This window comes from Piliocolobus tephrosceles, chromosome 15, assembly GCF_002776525.5.
Source record: "Piliocolobus tephrosceles isolate RC106 chromosome 15, ASM277652v3, whole genome shotgun sequence".
Taxonomy (NCBI): Eukaryota; Metazoa; Chordata; class Mammalia; order Primates; family Cercopithecidae; genus Piliocolobus; species Piliocolobus tephrosceles.
In genome coordinates this window covers 20,876,800-20,892,985 of record NC_045448.1, presented here as the reverse complement: position 1 = coordinate 20,892,985, position 16,186 = coordinate 20,876,800, and the positions used below count along the sequence as shown (strand labels likewise).

The 16,186-nt window shown below is 37.6% G+C and overlaps 1 protein-coding gene and 1 non-coding gene across 10 annotated transcripts in view; both read left to right on the top strand.

Moving 5' to 3' along the window:
• NCOA1 (nuclear receptor coactivator 1) overlaps nt 1–16,186 on the top strand; it is a 276,873-nt gene that overhangs the window by 172,212 nt on the left and 88,475 nt on the right. For all 9 annotated transcript variants that reach the window (XM_023230095.1, XM_023230098.1, XM_023230097.1 and 6 more), the window contains 2 exons: nt 3,878–3,975; nt 15,651–15,828. In XM_023230095.1, the coding sequence (XP_023085863.1) occupies nt 3,878–3,975; nt 15,651–15,828 (276 nt within the window). The remainder of the gene's footprint in view (nt 1–3,877; nt 3,976–15,650; nt 15,829–16,186) is intronic.
• LOC111554516 lies at nt 9,039–9,145 on the top strand. The gene has a single exon (XR_002735263.1). It is a non-coding gene; the product is annotated as a U6 spliceosomal RNA (small nuclear RNA).

The window sequence follows — 16,186 nt, the reverse complement described above, 5'->3', positions numbered from 1 at the left end:
TGCACTTCACACAAAATTATTTAATCTGCTTGAACTTCATAGTTTATGTTTTTTAGAACTTGTTTACAAACAAAAGCCTTTCTTACCCTCATGTAATAAAACACATGAAATGATGAAGGAAATGTATCTTAAAATGAGAAACTCCTGCACCATAATAATAAAAAGATAACATAATTTAAAAATAAACAAAGACCCTGAATAGACATTTCTCCAAAGAAAATGTACAAATGGCCAACAAGCACATGAAAAAGATGCCCAATATCATTAGCCATTAGGGAAATGCAAACTAGAATCACAGTCACATACCATTTCACACTTAGATGGCTGTAATCAAAAAGACAGATAAGGCTGGGTGCTGTGGCTCACGCCTGTGATCCCGGCACTTTGGGAGGCCAAGGTGAGAAGATCGCTTGAGCCCAGGAGTTTGAGACCAGTCTGGGCAATATAGCGAGACCCTGTCTCTACAAAAAAATAAAATAGTACCCAGGCACCATGGTGCATCCCTGTAGTCCCAACTATTTGGGAGGCCGAGGTGGGAGGATTGCTTGAGCCCAGGAATTTGAGGTTGCAGTGAGCTATGATTGTGCCACTGCACTCCATCCTGGGCAACAACAGAGTGAGGAGTGTCTTAGGAAAAAAACAAAAAATGGTAGTAACAAGTGTGGGTGAGGAATTGAAAGCCTCACATACTTCTAATGGGAATGGAAAATGATAGAGCCACATTGGAAAACAGTCTAACGGTTTCTCAACTGGAGGGGAGTTTAGGGTTGAATATAGAGTTAGCTATCATATGACCCAATAATTCCACTTCTAGGTGTATCCCCAAGAGAAATGAACATATGTCCATACAAAAATTTGTACATGAATGTTCACAACAACATTATCACAAATTGCTAAAAAGTAGAAACTACCCATATGTCCATCATATGGGTGAAAATAGAAACTACCCATATGTCCTATAAAAGGACATATACCCCTATGAAGGACTATCATTAGGCAATAAAAAGGAATAAAGTACTGATAAATAATTCAACATGGTTGAACTCTGAAAACATGCTAAGCCAAAGAAGAAACCCAGTCACATATGACCACATATTGTATGATTCCATTTATAGGAAATGTCCAAAAAAGGCAAATTCATTAAGACAAAAAATAAATTGGTAGATATCTCAGGCTTAGGGGTATTGGAAAAATGGGGAGTGACTGGTAATGGGAATGGAGTTTTTTGGGAGGTGATGAGAATATTCTAAAATTGATTGTGATGGTAGTTGCACAACTCTGTGAATATACTAAAAATCATTGAATTGTGTGCCTTAAATGAGTTAATTGTATGTTGTGTAAATTATAGCTCAAGAAAGCCATTATTATAAGTATTATGTGAGATAACATACCATAGGTTTGCAAAAATTAAAAACCATAATATTGTTTTTCAGCGAGGATACAGAAGAGCCAAACCAATGTTACAACCTCTTTGGAGAGCAGTTTGTCAATACCTAGTAATATAAGTTATACAGACCTTATGATCCTGCAATTTCACTTCTAGTATTCATCCTGAAACAACTGACATATGTACAAAAGAGGAAATATCAAAAAATAGTTTATTATAGGACTGTAGTTATCAAAAGACCTACCAGTAGGGGAATAGAAATCCACTATGGATTATTTATATAATGTAATACTCTTAACAGCAGTTAAAATGAATGAATCAGACCTGCAGGTATCAATGTGGTTAAATCTCAAACATAATATTGAGTGGAAAAAGTAAGTTGAAAAAGTTTGTACAGTTGTCCCTTGATATGTGTGGGGGGTTGCTTTCATGACTTCCCACTGGTACTAAAATCTGAGTATGCTCAAGTCCCTGATATAAAATGGTGTACTAGCCAGGGGCAATGGGGCATGTCTGTAACCCCAGCTACCTGGAAGTCTGAGGCTAGAGGATTGCTTGAGCTTAGGAGTTTAGGGCTAGCCTGGGCAACATAGCAAAATCCCTGTCTCTTAAAATAAAACAAATGAAATTTAAAAATAAGATAAAATGTCATAGTTTTTGCATATAATTGATCCTCCCGTGTACTTTTTTTTTTTTTTTTTTTTTGAGACAGACTTTCACCTTGTCGCCCAGGCTGGAGTGCAGTTGCAGGATCTCGGCTCACTACAACCTCTGCCTCCTAGGTCCAAGCAATTATTGTACCTCTCAGCCTCCTGAGTAGCTGAGATTACAGACGTGCCACCACACCCAGCTAATTTTTGTATTTTTGTTAGAGAGAGGATTTCATCATGTTGGCCAGGCTGGTCTCCAACTCCTGATCTCAAAAGATCTGTCTGCCTTAGCCTTCCAAAGTGCTGGGATTACAGACGTGAGCCACCTCGCCTGGCCCATGTACTTTTAAATAATCTCTAGATTACCTATTATGATACCTACGACAATGTAAAGGCTATGTAAATAGTTGTACTGTATTGTTTAGGGAATAATGATGAAAAAAATCTATATGTATTCAGCACAGACACAATTTTTTCTCAAATATTTTTGATCTGTAGTCAGTAGAATCCATGGATGGGGAGGACTAATGGTATATATAACTATACATTTATGTAAACTTTAAAACATGAAACAATAATATATTATTTATATATATGTTTTTATATATAAACAATAATATATTTTTATGAAATCATATATGTAGTGAAAGTATAAAAACATGCTTAGAATGATTATGGCAATCTCAGAATAATGGTTGCTTCTGAAAAAAGGCACAGAGGAGGGAGGGCAGGCCTTTCACTGTATTTGCAACATGTATTTATTTAAAAAGGAAAGATATGGAGCAAATGATGTTAACATCTGTGAAAACCGAATGGTGGCTATATTAATATGTGCTGTATAATTTTCTGTATTTTTTGGAATACTTGAAATTCTTCTTTTTTTTGAGACATGGTCTCATCCTGACACCCAGGCTGGAGTGCAGTGGCACAGTTATAGCGCACTGCTGCCTCAAACACTTGGGCTCAAGCAATCCTCCTACCTCACCCTCCTGAGTAGGTAGGATTACAAGCATGCACCACCACACCTAGCTAATTTTTTAAATTTTTTGTAAAGATAAGGGTCTCGCTATGTTGCCCAGGCTGTTCTCAAACTCCTGGCCTCAAGCCGTCCTCCCACCTCTGCCTCCCAAAGCACTGAGATTACAAGCTTGGGGCACTGCACCCAACCCTGAAATACTTCCTGTTTTAAAGTGAAAATATGAATTTTTATGCTCAATAATATAATACCGTATTTGGCTTTTGGTTAACTAGTCTGACAGATCATAAACTTTTATTATTTAAGTATGATTCTGCTTTAAGATAATGGGATATGCAACATCACCTCACAAAAGAACTCCGAATTACTTACAAGTTACAGTTTTATCAATCAGGGCATCATGGCATGAATGTGAAATGTTAGTGAGTTCATGCAGGCTCTCAAAAGGAAAAATTATATTTTCACTCTCTCTTCAATGGCACTTGATGAAATCAGAAAAAGAAAGAGAAAACTTGAGGAAATAATTTTTCTTTTACAACTTACCCATTCTCAAAACTTGGTATGGACTTTTTAAAAAGGCAATATATTTATAGCATTTTTCTCATTGTTGAAACACTGGGTGTAGTATTCAAATCTTCATGCTACCATGTGTTAGTTATGTTTTCAGGCACATTACTTAACCTTTGTGATGTTCCATTTTATAATCCATAAAATAAGTATAATTAAGATTAGTGCGAAAGTGCTTAGATACTGACTAAATGTTATTTGAATTTGAAAGTTGGTGAATCTGTGTCTTCATAAACTTGACTTTATGGAAATGAGCTCTTTTCAGATATGTGATTTTTTTAAGTTTCTTTATTATAGAGAAATCAACAACTGATGACGATGTACAGAAATCAGACATCTCATCAAGTAGTCAAGGAGTGATAGAAAAGGAATCTTTGGGACCTCTTCTTTTGGAGGTAGGTGTCTTCATTGACTTAGAAAATGATTAAAATCTTTGTTGTAGCCAATTTAATTTTTTCTTTTTTTTTTTAATGCCTTATATCCAGTTAATAAATTTTAAAACAAAGTAAAGAACTTCTTACAATTTTATCATAACTGTTTGACAGTTGTTACTGTTTCAGAATCAAAAGGGAATAATGAGCATAAGAAATTTTCATGAAGGCATTCTAAGCAGTGAGATGGAAAACTTGAGGCTTGTTGTATGGCTTTGCCTTTTATTTCTGCGGTGGTCAGGCCTAACTGGGAAAATAAAATATTAACATTAGATTAACTTGGCTAGCTAGTGTTATCTATATGTATACCATAGAATTTTACTTTTGAGTAAAGGATCCTATAGTTTATTGCAGTACGTGGTTTTCTGCAGTTTTCTGAATAAAAATATTTAAATTATTTATATCAACATTCTAAGAGAATTACTATTTTAACTGTCAAACTTTGTAATGTGAAGAACTTTTGAATTTGAATGACTTTGTAATGACTGTGTAATTTTCACCCCTGCATTTTCTATCTAATCTTTACTCCCTGCATTCTTAATATAAATGTCTTGTTTCCAAGCATCTTCATTACTTTAAATGCTTTCTCTCCTACATGAATGTTTAAAGACATATGTATGTATGTATATACTCATCCCTCACAATGTACACTTTCTGTCTCTAGGCCTAATTATGTATATTTATTTATGTAAGGATATATAAAACAAATTATCGTTTCCTTATCTTCCCTAAAGGCTCTCCTCTCTAATGAAATCTTCTTAACTACTCAGACTTGCATAGGTCTCTTTTTTTTCTAACTCCTTTATATGTTTTGTGGTATTACCCCACTTCCTCCTGTTTTTGTATTAACCATAATTCCCTCTACCTACTGCTAATGTAAGAATAGTCTTAAAATTCACTTCTTGCTTTTACAGCCCCAGAAATATCATGTATTCTCATTACTTCACTTTTTATCTCTATAGAGATGATAGTCAAATATGTACGTTTTGCTTTTACCTCTTCCCATACTTCATTCCTATAATGAATAGACACTAATAATAATAAATGCTAAATACTTTCAACTCTCCTATTAGCAACTTCCCCCTCTGAATCTAAATTCTTTATTTCCCTTCCACATTATACAGGTACTTTATTACTTTAGATTTTTGCTTTTAATTATTTTTATTCATGGAACAAGCGCATAATTTTGTAGAATTATAATATATGAAACACATCGGCCGTTGAAACTAGAATGGAAACTACTCTCTGAGCAAGTACATACACATATAACTGGTGAGGGGAGCTAGTACGTATGATGGATGTGGATTTCTTATTGTCAAAAGAAATCAAAAAATGACAGGAAAACATTCATTCAGAATTATTATAAGAAGACAAAGTAGGAATTAATTTTTTTAGCTGATGAAATTATGACTCTGAAAACCACTGTGAATCAAAGGAAAACTGTAGCACATTACATATGAATTAAATGTCATTATGCAAGCATTTTTCAATATGAAAGAACATATCACATTAGAAATTGAAAAAACAGTATGGAGGTGTATTTAGGTTCTTGACTTCAAGGAGCTAATAATATTTTGTTTATGAATTACAGATATGTGAAATAAAGACTATCAAATAGAATTATAAATTTTACAGACAACAAATACCTTCATTGACAACCTGTTATATACCTGATGTCTTTTCTATCCTTTTTTTTTTGAGACAGAGTCTCGCTCTGTCGCCCAGGCTGGAGTGCACTGGCGCGATCTCGGCTCGCTGCAGCTCCGCCTCCTGGATTCATGCCATTCTCCTGCCTCAGCCTCCCGAGTAGCTGGGACTACAGGCACCCGCCACCACGCCCCTGTTAACTTAAACTTTATGGAGTTTTATCCATGGAAGCTAAAACAGGAAGGGTAGAAAAGCCACCAAGAGATGTTTTCATTGAATAATCCACGTTACAGTCTTGAGATGCACTGTTCAACATAATAGCCAGTAGCAACATGTGGCTATTAAAATTTAAATTAGGGCCAGTCACAGTGATTCACACCTGTAATCCCAACACTTTAGGAGGCTAAGGCAGGAACATCATTTGAAGCCAGGAAGTAGAGACCAGTTGGGTAGTGTAGTAAAACCCCATCTGTACAAAAAAATGAAAAAAGGTAGCTGGTCATGGTGACACATGCCTTTGGTCCCAGCTACTTGGGAAGCCGAGGCAGGAGGATTGCATGAGCCCAGGAGTTTGAGGCTACAGTGAGACTTGATTGCACCACTGCACTCCAGCATGGTCAACAGAGCAAGACCCTGTCTTTATTTAAAAAAAAAAAATTTAATTAAATAAAGTTAAAAATTCAATGCTTCAGTCTCACCAGCCATATTTAAAGTGTTTGGTATCCATATGTGGTCAGTAGCTACTGTATTAGATAATATAAATATAGAATATTTTCATCATTCATCATTGCAGAAAGTTCGGTTTGACAACACTAGTGTAAGAGGGACTTGCTCAGATAGAAGATCCCTAGAGGTAAAAAATGAACAAATATCTTTTCTCACCATTCAGAATTGTTTATTTCTCTTTTATTTATTTATTTATTTATTTATTTATTTATTTATTTATTTATTTATTTATTTATATTTGAGACAGAGTCTCTGTCGCCCAGGCTGGAGTGCAGTGGTGCGATCTCAGCTCACTACAAGCTCTGCCTCCCAGGTTCACGGCATTCTCCTGCCTCAGCCTCCTGAGTAGCTGGGACTACAGGTGTCCGCCACCACGCCTGGCTAACTTTTTTGTATTTTTAGTAGAGACAGTGTTTCAACGTGTTAGCCAGGATGGTCTTGATTTCCTGACCTCGTGATCCGCCCACCTCAGCCTCCAAAAGTGCTGGGATTACAGGTGTGAGCCACTGCTCCTGGCCTATTTCTCTTTTTAAAAATATAAAATAAAGATAGCACGGGTAAAGAATGAAGATACTGGCAGAAATTTTCGCACGTCTAAAGAGAATGTGACATTAGAATTTATTTATTCAACAAAGATTTGTTGAATACCTAGAGTATGTCAGACACTGGATATCTACATCATAGAATTACTATAAAAATTAAGTGACACAATTTCTTAGCAGAGTACTTTACACATGGTACTCATTAAGTCCAGTATAGGCATTTTTTTAAAAGCTCATTTCCTCCCTTTGCTGTCTAAAATTTCTCTGCCTGCTGGTCAGAGTTCTGCATTATCTGACTCTAATCCTCCTATTTCCTTTGGTCCATAAGAAAACTCTTACTTCAGTCAGGGAGGTCTCACTATGTCTTGCACATGCATTCTAGCTTCATCAACTTACTTTGTACGATTCCCTACATTTCTTTGGGTTTTTTTTTTGTTTTGTTTTTTGAGATGGAGTCTTGCTCTGTCGCCCAGGCTGGAGTGCAGATCTTGGCTCACTGCAGGCTCCTCCTCCCGGGTTCATGCCATTCTCCTGCCTCAGCCTCCCAAGTAGCTGGAACCACAGGTGCTCGCTACCATTCCCTAATTTTTTTTTTGTATTTTTGTAGAGATGGAGTTTCACCGTGTTAGCCAGGATGATCTCGATCTCCTGACCTCGTGATCCACCCGCCTTAGCCTCCCAAAGTGCTGGGATTACAGGCGTGAGCCACTGCTCCCGGCCACCATTCCGTACATTTCTTTGTGGCTTTTGACACTTGCTGACCACTCATTCCCACTACCTTAAACATTCCATGGCACCTTTCACAGTGTTCTTTCTCTACCCCTCTGGTTACTCCTCAGCCTTTTTCTCAGATTTCTTTCTTTAATTGCTTCTTAATATTAGTATCCCCCAGGTTTCTAGCCTTGGTTCTTTCCCTTTTTTAATTCTGTACACATTTCCTGGGAAGGTTTATCTGTGTCTTTGTCTGTATAACATATACATATACATGTGAATTATATGTATGAAATCAATTGCAATTCTCTGATTTCACGCAATAGAAATCAACTCTGACTAAGCAAATATGAATTTATTGGAATGCTATTTGGATATCATAGAGCCATGCTTGGAAACGGGATGAAATCAAGGTACCTTGAGGCTAGAAAGCAAAAGCTTTGTTAACAGTCTCTTTGAAAGTACTATCTGGGCAATGCCCTGCTGCTAGAATGAATGTACTCCTGCTATGTTTAGCTTTTTGTAATTCTTAAGATTCACATTTAAGGAGGAAGTCTCCCAGTGGCCTGATTAAATATCCCATAAGACTTTATGTAGTGGGGAAGAAAATTTTCCAGAGGAAATCAGAGTATTCTTTACTAGGGGAAAAGATGATTGTAGTAAAAAACAAACAAACAGGCTGGGCGCAGTGCGTCACGCCTGTAATCCCAGCACTTTGGGAGGCCGAGGCGGGTGGATCACTTGAGGTCAGGAGTTTGAGGTCAGCCTGGCCAACGTGGCAAAATCCCATCTCTACTAAAAATATAAAAATTAGCTGGGCATGGTGGTGAGCGCCTGTAATCCCAGCTACTCAGGAGGCTGCGGCAGGAGTATCGCGTGAACCTGGGAGGCAGAGGTTGCAGTGAGCTGAAATTGCACCACTGCACTCCAGCCTGGGCAACAGAGTGAGACTCCGTCTCAAAATAAATAATAAGTAAGTAAAACATAAACAAGAGACCCAAATGATTACTATATGTACCTGTGAATCACAAAGGTCTATCCTTAGCCCAGATCTCTCTTCCAAGCTTGTTTCAATAATACATCCTGCTGCCTTTTAAAGATTTCCAGTTTTCCCAGAGTGGACTCAAACTTTGGAGGTTGGAGGTATTTTGGGGCTTCTCAGCAGACTTGTGACAGTGGGGTCACCTCAAGTTTTGGAAAAGCAATGAAAAATGACCAGTGCTGTGATAACATCCAGTTTACTCACGTGACCTGGGATAGTTCCTTTTGTACTGTCCGTCCCAGATTTGTTGCCGTAATCTGGGACGGACAGTACAAAATTTGTTGACATGACTTGGGGAAGAGAGTTCCTTGTGCTCCCTTTTCATTAGCATTCTGGAAAGAAATCAAAACTTGTATGTGGTGCTCACTTTGGCAGCACATATACTAAAATCGGAACAATACCGAGAAGATTATCACGGCCTCTGCACAAGGATGACACACAAATTTGTGAAGTATGTCATATTTTTCAGCTGAACCCAACTTATACCACAGGCAAAACCCTCAAGGGCATCAAAGAATATAAAAGCAGAAAGCTTCACTGAAAGGACAGCACCTTTGAATATTAAAGGAACATCAGATGCAAAAGAACCAGTGTAAGAGCTCTGGAAACTCAAAAAGCACAGTGTTTTCTTACATCCAAACCACTGCACTAACTCCCCAGCCATAGTTCGTAACCAGCCTGAAATGATTCACGTGACAGACTAAGAATTCAGAATCTTGATGGCAACAAAGATCATTGAGATTCAGGAGAAAGTTGAAACCCAATCCAAGGAATGTTAGGAATCCAGTAAAATGATATTAGAGATTAAAGATAAAATAGCTGTTTTAAGAAAGAACCAAACTGATCTGATAGAGCTGAAAACTTCACTACAAGAAAAATTTCGTAATTGGAAATATTAATGACAGAATTGACCAAGCTGAGGAAAGAATCTCAGAGCTCGAAGACCAGTTCTTCAGCCAACTTAGACAGAAATAAAGAAAAAAGAATAAAAAAGGATGAACAAAACCTGTGAGAAATATGGGATTATGTAAAGAGACTACACCTACAGCTGGTGTCCCTGACAAAGAGGGAGAGTATATTAGTCAATTTTCACACTGCTATAAAGAATACCTGATATTGGGCCAGCTGTGGTGACTCACACCTGTAATCCCAGCACTTTGGGAGGCCACAGCGGGCAGATCACTTGAGGTCAGGAGTTTGAGACCAGCCTGGTCAACATGGTGAAACCCCGTCTCTACTAAGAATACAAAAATTAGTCTGGTGTGGTGGCACATGCCTGTAATCCCAGCTACTCAGGAGGCTGACGCAGGAGAATCTCTTGAACCCTAGAGGCGGAGGTTCCAGTGAGCCAAGATCACGCCACTGCACTCCAGCCTAGGTGACAGCAAGACCCTGTCTCAAACAAACAACAAACAAAAAACCCCTGAGACTGGGTAATTTATAAAGGAAAGGGGAGTGTTTTTGTTTGTTTGTTTGGTTTTGTTTTTTGAGAGAGTCTCGCTCTGTCGCCCAGGCTGGAATACAGTGACACAGTGTTGGATTACTATAACCTCCACCTCCTGGGTTTAAGCAATTCTTGTGCCTCAGCCTTCCAAGTACCTGGGACTACAGGCATGTATCACCATGCCCGGCTAATTTTTTGTATTTTTAGTAGAAACGGGGTTTTGCCATGTTGGCCAGTCTCGTCTCAAACTCCTGGCCTCACATGGTCCACTCGCATTGGCCTCCCAAAGTGCTGGAATTACAGGCATGAGCTACCGTGTCTGGCTGGAAAGAGGTTTAATTGACTTCCAGTTCCACGTGGCTAGGGAGGCCTCAGGAAATTTACAATTACAGCAGAAGGTAAAGGAGAAGCAAGTACGTTCTTCACCAGGCAACAGGAGAGAGAAAGAGTGAGAGAGAGAACGAGGATGTGCCATACTTTTTTTTCTTCAACTTTTAGTTCTGGGGTACATGTGCAAGACGTACAGGTTTGTTACATAGCCAAATGTGTGCCATGGTAGTTTGCTGCACAGATCAACCCATCACTTAGGTATTAAGCCCAGCATCCATTAGCTATTCTTCCTCGTACTCTCCCTCCTGCCACCCCTGCCCCCAACAGGCCTCAGTGTGTGTTGTTCCCCCCGCCATGTGTCCACGTGTTCTCATTGTTCAACTCCCACTTATAAGTGAGAACATGCAGCATTTGGTTTGATGTTCCTGCATTAATTTGCTGAGAATAACAGCTTCCAACTCCATCCATGTCCCTGCAAAGGACCATGATCTCATTCCTTTTTATGGCTACATAGTATTCCATGGTGTATATTTACCACATTTTCTTTTTTTTGTTTGTTTGTTTTTGAGACGGAGTCTCGCTCTGTCGCCCAGGCTGGAGTGCAGTGGCCAGATCTCAGCTCACTGCAAGCTCCACCTCCCGGGTTTACGCCATTCTCCTGCCTCAGCCTCCTGAGTAGCTGGGACTATAGGCACCCGCCACCTCGCCCAGCTAGTTTTTTTGTATTTTTTAGTAGAGACGGGGTTTCACCGGGTTAGCCAGGATGGTCCCGATCTCCTGACTTCGTGATCCGCCCGTCTCGGCCTCCTAAAGTGCTGGGATTATAGGCTTGAGCCACCGCGCCCGGCCTACCACATTTTCTTTATCCGGTCTATCATTGATGGGCATTTAGGATGATTCCAGGCCTTTGCTATTGTGAGTAGTGCTGTGGTGAACATACATGTGCATGTATCTTTATAGCAGAATGATTTATGTTCCTTTGGATATATACTCAGTAATGGGATTGCTGGGTCATATGGTATTTCTGCCTCTAAATCTTTGAGGAATCGCCACACTGCCTTCCACAATGGTTAAACTAATTTACACTCCCACCAACAGTCTAAAAGCGTTCCTTTTTCTCTTGCCAGCATCTATTGTTTTTTGACTTTTTAATAATCACCATTCTGACTGGCATGAAATGGTATCTCACTGTGGTTTTGATTTGCATCTCTCTAATGATCAGTGATGTTGAGCTTCTTTTCATACGTTTGTTGGCTGCATGAATGTTTTCTTTTGAGAAGTGTCTGATCATGCCCTTTGCCTGCTTTTTAATGGGGTTGTTTGGTTTTTTCTTGTAAATTTGTTTCAGTTCCTTGTAGACTCGATATTAGACCTTTGTCAGATGGATAGATTGCAAAAATGTTACCCCATTCTTTAGGTTGTTCACTCTGATGATAGTTTCTTTTGCTGTGCAGAAGCTCTTGAGTTTAATTAGATCCTATCTGTTAATTTTTGCTTTTGTTGCAGTTGCTTTTGGCATTTTCATCATGAAATCTTTGCTCATACCTATGTACTGAATGGTATTGCCTAGATATTCTTCTAGGGTTTTTATAGTTTTGGGTAATGTCTTTTATTCCTGGAACTTTGTCCAGTCACAGTCACTTGGGTAGTCTCATTTAAAGCCAGGGCCCTGTGAGAAGCCTTGGCTAATGTGAACCCTTCCATGAGACACATGGTGGTCTTCTTCAAAGGATGACATCCTGGGCAGAGTTTGGAAAAGTTCTCAGATTGATTACTGAGTGCACAGGCATTTGTTGTCTTCTCTGTATGCAGTAAAACCAGCTGTCAGGTCTTGGAAGAATAGGAAGTTTCCTTCCCAGGAGCACACTTTTTAGTTAATTAGATAAACAACATATGAGGGAAACTTGTAGAACAAGAACAAGTAATAACAGATTGTATTAACCAGACATACTTTTAAAAAATAGAGATGCTTCTATATTCATAGGAATAGTCTCAAAAATTATTCCCTGAAATGTTACTAGTCTCTTGAGGGCGGAATTCTGGCAGATCTTCCACTATCAACCTCATTTTTATATTTTTATATTTTAATTTTTTATAAGCATATATTTATAAGAAAACGCAAGTTAAATTGTATTTATACTGATGCAAAGAACATTTTAAAAGAAGTTTCCGGTCTGTTTTTGAAAAATAAATCTGTTTTTAAATTATTTCTATTTTTATATAAACTTCAAGGCACATAAATGTACATTGATCACCCACTATGAGACTTATAGCTAATCTGAGCGGTTTTATAAACCCAGTTTAGATATGAGGTACTTTCCCATGCTCATCTAAACTCAAAATATTTTTACAAAGAGTTTATCTAGTATTGAGATTTTAAAGATTATTAATCACATCCCTGTCTCCTTTGCATTATGGACTAAGTAAGTCACAGCAATCAGGTAGAATAAAAATAGCTTTATTCCTTTTTGTTCTTGCTAAAGAAAATATTAGCAATATTTTAAATGAGAACAATGAGTTGTGCTTCAATCTTGCTTTAAATCTTGTTTATAATCTTTGTGATGAAGTGATAATGGAGATGTATTACTAAATTTAATTTAATATTTGGTTTAAATAATCTTGTCCATTCATCTGTTGGCAGACACTTAGCTTGATTCTCGTATCTTGGCTATTATGAATAATGCTGCAGTGAACATGGGAGTGCAGACATCTCTTTGACATACTGATTTCATTTCCTTTGGATATATACTCAGTACTGAGATTACTGGATCATATGGTAGTTCTATTTTTAGTTTTTTGAGGAACCTCCCTACTATTTCCCATAATAGATGTTCTCTTTTCTTCACATCCTCACCTACACTTAACAGATATGAAGTGATATCTCATCATAGTTTTAATTTGCATCAACCTAAGTGTTCAAAAATGGATGAATGGAATAAGAAAATGTGGTATATACACAGAGCGGAATACTATTCAGCCTTTAAAAAGGAAATCCTGTCATCTGCGACAACATGTATGAATCTAGAAGACATTATGTTAATTAAAAGCCAGACACAGAAAGACAGATACCACATGATCTCACTTATATATGGGATCTAAAAAAGTCAAACTCATAAGAGAGAGTAGAATGGTGGTTACCGGGGTCTGTGTGAAGGGTGGGTAGATTGGACGGATGTTGGTCAAAAGATAAAAACCTTTCAATTAGGAAAAATAAGTTCAAGAGATCTATTGTACATTATGGTGACTGTAGTTAGTAACAATTCTTTTATACCTGAAAATTGCAAAGAGAGTAGCTTTTAAGTGTTTTCACCACAAAAAATGATAAGTATATGAGGGAGTGCTTATGTTCATTAACTTGATTTGGCCATTCTACAATGTATACATATTTGAAAACATGTATACCATAAATATATATGAGTTTTTCTCAATTAAAAAAAAATCATCGTAGCTGAAAAATGCACCTTACAAAAATAAGGTAGAGGCAAATGGAAAACTATATCCTTGGATGTGTTTACTAAATTATGATACTCATTTTTAAATCCAACCCACAAACTTTGCAAAGGTTTTTATTGACATTCCAGTTTCCTTGATTTAAAAAAAAAATGATTCTTCCAAACATCAGAAGGTGTTGCGTTTTCACATTAAAAAAAAAAAAAAAAAAAAAAAGGGCCTGACACAGAGGTCCATGCCTGTAATCCCAGCACTTTGGGAGGCCAAGGCAGGTGGATCACCTGAGGTCAGGAGTGTAAACCCAACCTGGCCAACATAATGAAACCTCGTCTCTACTAAAAATACAGAAATCAGTGGGGCACGGTGGCACATGCCTGTAATCCCAGCTACATGGGAGGCTGAAGCAGGAGAATCACTTGAATCCAGGAAGCATAGATTGCAGTGAGCCAAGATTGCACCACTGCACTCTCTCAAACAAAAAAAAAAAAAAGAAAAAGAGAAAGAAAAAAGGGCCACCACTGAGAATCTAATTGGAACATTTTTCGACAGATAAAATGCTCTAAGGTTTTAAACTGATGAGATAAGATAAATTGTACAAGCTATTCACGTCATTTTCAGTATCACTGTCATTTTCAGGAACAAAATTGTAACAGTGGTAACATTTCCAAACATCCATTTTCACATGCTTTCTCTATAGTGTTAGTGTCTTTTTAAAAAGCAGTTTACTTTTTATTCATTGTTAAAATTTCATCTTAATCCTGGAGGAAAAAAAAAATGTGTTTACTTTTTGGCAAGTATCTGCTGGACAGCAAACTTGGTACCCTGGCCTTTTTTTAAAGGAAAAATGAGTAACCCGTCAACATTGTTAGACAGGTCTTTTAATTTTGCTGTAGATAACCAGCAGACCCTGTATGATCCAAAGGATTTTTATGGTCATTTTACATTTTGTTACAAAATTCTGTAAATGTTCTATTTTTTCAGAATCTTGATTTTATTGCTTATATACATTCTGCAGCAAGTAAGCTGCAACATGTTGCAATAAAGAAAAGATTACAAATAAGTAAGGTGCCACGGTCAACCTCTGCATTCTGGCTCTTCCTCAGGATACCAGGGTTTTTGTAATATGTGACTGTCTACGCTGAGTCAGGCACCAGAGTGTTAATATGCTTAAGCTTAATTTCTTTATTATGTTTTAGTTTACAATATACATAGAGGTTCTAACTTTTCCCCTGCACCCTTGTAGATATTATATGCCCCGTAGGATGCATATATCTCCTTTTGGAGACCCCTGGCTCCATCTCAGTGCATAGGAAGCCCCTGTGATTTGTCTCCTGTCCACCTCTGCTGTACCATATACTCCAGCAGCTCCAAACTGCTTGTTCGTTTTCTTTTTGTGCAATGCTCTCTCCACTTACTGGAATGTTCTTCCTTCAGTCCTCTTCCTCCTCCACTATGCCTTTTATATGTTAGGTAGGGGTCTGTACCTTTCTTTGACCCCCGCCCTGATCCCAAATTAGGCATCCTTCTGTGTGCTTGTAGACTATTTTGTGTATGTCTCTGATTTGCATTTTATCACTGATATTTTATTATGTTTATGTCTTTCTTTCCTACAGTACCACAGTTTCCTTGAGGACAGAGACCAGGTCTTGACATATATTTCTGATCTCTTTTTTAATAGAAAAATGTAGAGTTTAATTTTTCTTTTATCTTTCAACCTCCAAACCATTTTTTTCTTTTGATTTTGCAGGCTTTGGATGGATTTTTCTTTGTTGTGAACTGTGAAGGGAGAATTGTATTTGTGTCAGAGAATGTGACCAGCTACTTAGGTTACAATCAGGAGGAATTAATGAATACCAGCGTCTACAGCATACTGCATGTGGGGGATCATGCAGAATTTGTGAAGAATCTGCTACCAAAATCACTAGGTAAACAGAAATGTGTTTTTAAAAAGAATGCTAGCTCTCTGTATCTTCTCCTTATATAATATGTATAATCTATAATACGTGATTATTACATTTATAACACATTGTATTATATATGTTATATGTATTTAAAATATTTTTTCAATGTAGTTTCAGTCTCCGATATAAATATGAAGGGGAGTTTCATCAAATAACTGATGGAGAGCATTCCTTTCAGCTTCTTCCTTTACACTGTGTCACGCCACAGTAGTTGGAGAGAATTATTTTCAATTTTGATTATGTTTAAGAAAGAGACAAATGTATATTCTTTCCTTTACCCTGCTCACAGAAAAAAGAATAGAAATGAGAAAGAGAGGGAATG